The sequence below is a fragment of the Peromyscus californicus genome, unplaced genomic scaffold (genome assembly GCF_007827085.1).
Source record: "Peromyscus californicus insignis strain IS unplaced genomic scaffold, ASM782708v3 Scaffold_4__1_contigs__length_199733344, whole genome shotgun sequence".
NCBI lineage: Eukaryota > Metazoa > Chordata > Mammalia > Rodentia > Cricetidae > Peromyscus > Peromyscus californicus.
Window position 1 is genome coordinate 16,675,886 of NW_026294562.1, and position 3,855 is coordinate 16,679,740.

General features: G+C 56.8%; 1 protein-coding gene across 2 annotated transcripts in view; it reads left to right on the top strand.

Annotated features, from left to right (window-relative positions):
- The window catches only part of Fbxw4 (F-box and WD repeat domain containing 4), an 86,341-nt gene extending 83,176 nt beyond the window's left edge, over positions 1-3,165 (top strand). The window contains exons 7-9 of one of the 2 annotated variants that reach the window (XM_052712334.1): positions 1,615-1,755; positions 2,158-2,299; positions 2,440-3,165. In XM_052712334.1, the coding sequence (XP_052568294.1) occupies positions 1,615-1,755; positions 2,158-2,299; positions 2,440-2,559 (403 nt within the window). In that variant the 3' untranslated portion in view covers positions 2,560-3,165. Of the gene's footprint in view, positions 1-291; positions 437-1,614; positions 1,756-2,157; positions 2,300-2,439 lie in introns of those variants that run through there. The other variant, XM_052712335.1, reaches the window with a different exon arrangement.
- The last annotated feature ends 690 nt before the right edge of the window (positions 3,166-3,855 follow it).

Below are 3,855 nucleotides of genomic sequence, written 5' to 3' on the forward strand. Positions count from 1 at the left end.
GCGCTCCTCAATCACTCCTTACAGCCTCACTAATGGAGTGGGCAGGGCCCCAAAATCTGGAAAGGAGAGGGAGAGTTGTGGAGGACGAGCTCCCACCTGGTGTACACAGATGCAAGTGGACCTTTGAGATGGGCCTCTGCCCGCCTCCCACGGCTGTCACGGTTGGTGGCTGTTCTAGAAAGACAGAGTCTCTAGAAGCAAGGCCTAGTGGTCTGTATTAGACACTGACCTGGGGAGATGTCTCTGGTCCCCCGGAGTCCCTGACAGATAGGCCTGTCTCTATCTCCTCAGGCCGACACTGGGCCACTGCATACATCAAGGAGATCCCCGGGAAGGTGGCTGGCACAGATGTGCCCGTTTGGGACTTAACCCTTCAGTGGACAGCAGTAGTGTTCCTTGGAGGCCTTCACAGTGTTCACAGTGAAAAGCTTAGTAGGTAAATAAAGAGCCCCAGCGTCCTTCTTCAATGCTTTTTACAATGGCTGCCTTTTTGGGAGTAGGCTGGGTGAGAGTGAGTGATGGGGACAGCTTGGAGCTGAAGTCTCCATTTAGACACATGGCTGGCAACCCAGCCTGCTTCAGGACCTTTGTGGGACACTGCTCAGGCCAAAGTTGTACTTTTGAGTCAATGAAATCCCCTCTTGCCCTGTGCCCAGGCCTCTTACCTGAGCATCCCTGTGATGTGTTCATGACCTTGTTTCTCCCGTCATACCATGGAGGGCCGTGAAAAGGAAGCTGAGGCACTGGGCCCAGAGGGCGCCTCTTCCCCTTCTTCCCTCTACACATCCTGCAGAAGCTCAATACAGCCACCATTCCCTGGCCACAAGGATTAGCTGATGCACTTGATATTGAGGGGCAGTTGCTAGGGCCAAGAGGCCCCCCTACGTGGTTGCTAGGGGTCTGGCATGGGGTGAGAGGTCTGCCCACTGCCGCGGTCACGGAGGGAATTACACAGTCACAAAGAAATTGTTCTTCTCAGTAATCTGGTCTCGGCCACCGGGTGGGGTACGGGTGGGGGAGCAGGCTGGAGCCCAGCAGGCTGGGGGCTGTGATCACAGAGGCGTGCTAGCCCTGGGCTGGGGGCCAGGGACCGAGAACACCAGGGACCAGCACACTAAGCTGCTTTCTCAGCTATTTCTGCCGCTGGACACAAAGGTGTTTACTTGTTTTAACATCTCCTAGGACTCCCCTTTCTCCCTTTGTGTGGTCTTTATCCCCAATAAGGTTTGAGCCCCAGATTACAGGCAGGAATTAAGGCACTGGACTCAGGCAGCTCAGAACTGCATGACCTGCCAGATCAAGGAGTATAAAGTAGCCAAGTGTGTGCTTGTGAGGGGGGCTGACCCCTTCAGCAAGGCCCATTCATTGCCCCGAGGGAACAGGCAGCCAGCATGCAGGTGTGATGGAGGGCTGCTGCATTTGTCCTGCTGAGCTTCAGCAAGGGGTCGGGACACTGGGGGAGGGGTGGGCAATTTACTAGTTCAGTAGCTAGGCATCTTCTCCCTCAGCCCTCCCCCAGGAGATGGAGAGCTTTATGATGCCATTTGCAGGGTGAGAGATTGTGCATGGCCAAGGTGGACAGCCTTTCACTTCTGCCCTTCTTCCCCCCCGCAGTGGGCAGCTGATCACACATCTGGGCAGTGATTTTCCCCCAGGGGCTGGGGTGCTGGATGTCATGTATGAGTCCCCCTCTACACTGCTGTCCTGTGGTTACGACACCTATGTTCGCTACTGGGACCTCCGTACAAGTGCCCGGTGAGTGTGCTGGATGGGTACCCTACCCTTAGCCCGCTCTGCTCAGTGTGGCCTGGGAGACTGAGGAGGACAGACATTTCTCAGAGCATCAACAAGTCAGCAGGAAACTGTTCTTGGCATCCTCTCCCAGACCTCGTGAGGCCTGTGTGCATCTTCGTGGATCCTAGGTCAGGTAGTCGGCCAGGAGAAGGGAGATGAGGCTGTGTTGCCTCTGTGGCCCCAGGCTCACAGGAGGCCTCTGCAGAGGACCCTTTTCCATTAGGTCTGGTTGTTAGAAGCTGCTGAGTCGGAAGGCAGCTCCCCTAGCCCATGAGGGCTCCCTAACCTGCCTCCATCCCTGGGGAAGCTGGGCTGGAGGGAGGGTACCCAAACCTGTCCCTACCACTCTCTCTCCCTGGACAGGAAATGTGTCATGGAGTGGGAGGAGCCCCACGACAGTACCTTATACTGCCTGCAGACAGATGGCAACCACCTGCTGGCCACAGGCTCCTCCTACTACGGTGTTGTGCGGCTGTGGGACCGGCGCCAGAGGGCTTGCCTGCATGTAAGTGTTCGACCAGCACATGCCCTGGGATGGCAAGACTCACTGTGGCCAAGGTTGTGCCCATGGACCACGTTCCTCTTTCACTGGGTCTGGGACTCCTAAGTTGAAATGCTCTTCTCATCCTGTGTCCTCCCTTCCAGGCCTTCCCGCTGACGTCGACTCCACTCAGTAGTCCCGTGTACTGCCTGCGATTCACCACCAGGCACCTGTATGCTGCCCTGTCTTACAATCTCCACATCCTAGACTTTCAGAACCCATGACAAACCACCCCTGCCTCTGGGCTGGGCAAGTAAGCTACTCAGGGACCTCTCTTGTCTGGCATGTGAAGTCACTGATACCTCACTCCTCTCCCCAGCCCTGCTGTGCTCCTAGACCGGTGGGCGGCCACAGTGCCCTCCCACCTGAAGCACTGCCTCCTGGACACTGGGGCTGACTGATGTCGGCCCTCCCAGTACCTGTGGTCTTAGGAGAATGGACTTGAACTCAGGTGTGCACAATAGAGCCAAAGTCAGGGCCTGGGCTAGCAAGGCCAACCCTGTCCCCAAGCCCTTCCAGCACTATAGCAGCCTGAAGAGCGAGGTGAGGGCCCCCACCATCCCAGCTGGAAAAAGAGGTGCAGTTAGTTGCTGGAACTTGTGCCGGTATACCAGCCGCCTCCTCAGTCAGGTCTCGACTTTGGCCAACTTCTTGGAGCTGGGGGGCTCATTTCTGAGACAGTAGCCTGGTTTTGCTTTGAAACTAAGAAAAAGGACAAAGGACACCTGTCAGTTTGGGGTTCTGGGCTAGCCATTCCTCAGGCCAGCTGTGGGAAACGTGCTATGATTTTCATTTTTGTAAAAATAAAATTTGGTTGTTCGCAAATCTGATTCTTTGGTGGTTAGGTCATTCTAGGAGGCCCCAGGGAGGCAGATCAGATTTAAACTCAGGAATGTGTACAGGGAAAGGACAGAACCATGGCTCTGTGTCCCCAAGAACAAAGGTTTCTTTTCTTCCGCCTCTTTGGGCTGTGGACAGGGGGCCGTGGACAGGGGGCCGTGGACAGGGGGCCGTGGACAGGGGGCCGTGGACAGGGGGCCGTGCACAGGGGGCCGTGCACAGGGGGCCGTGCACAGGGGGCCGTGCACAGGGGGCCGTGGACAGGGGGCCGTGGACAGGGGGCCGTGGACAGGGGGCCGTGCACAGGGGGCCGTGGACGGGCTCTAGGCTGTGAACCCACGGTCACCTACTCTGGCGCACCACACACACTTGTGACAACCTGTAGGCTTGCTCACTTTAAGCACAGTGTCTTAACTTTCTGTGCCTTTTCCAAGATTGCTGAATGTTTTTAACCCCCCTCTGCTCACATCTACCTCAGGGGAGTTCCCCCCCCCCCCCCCCCCCCGAGCTACTTGTATAAGACAAGGCAGCACAGGGGTTATAAGCTGCCCATCCCTGTCCCTACTCTCGTCTCCGGGATGGGATGGAGGGTGGGGTGGGTTGTCACGCTGACACCTTCCCTAGGAAGGCCAGGGTGCCTGAGAACAGGCACCCTACACAAGTGGACAAAAGGACAGTCC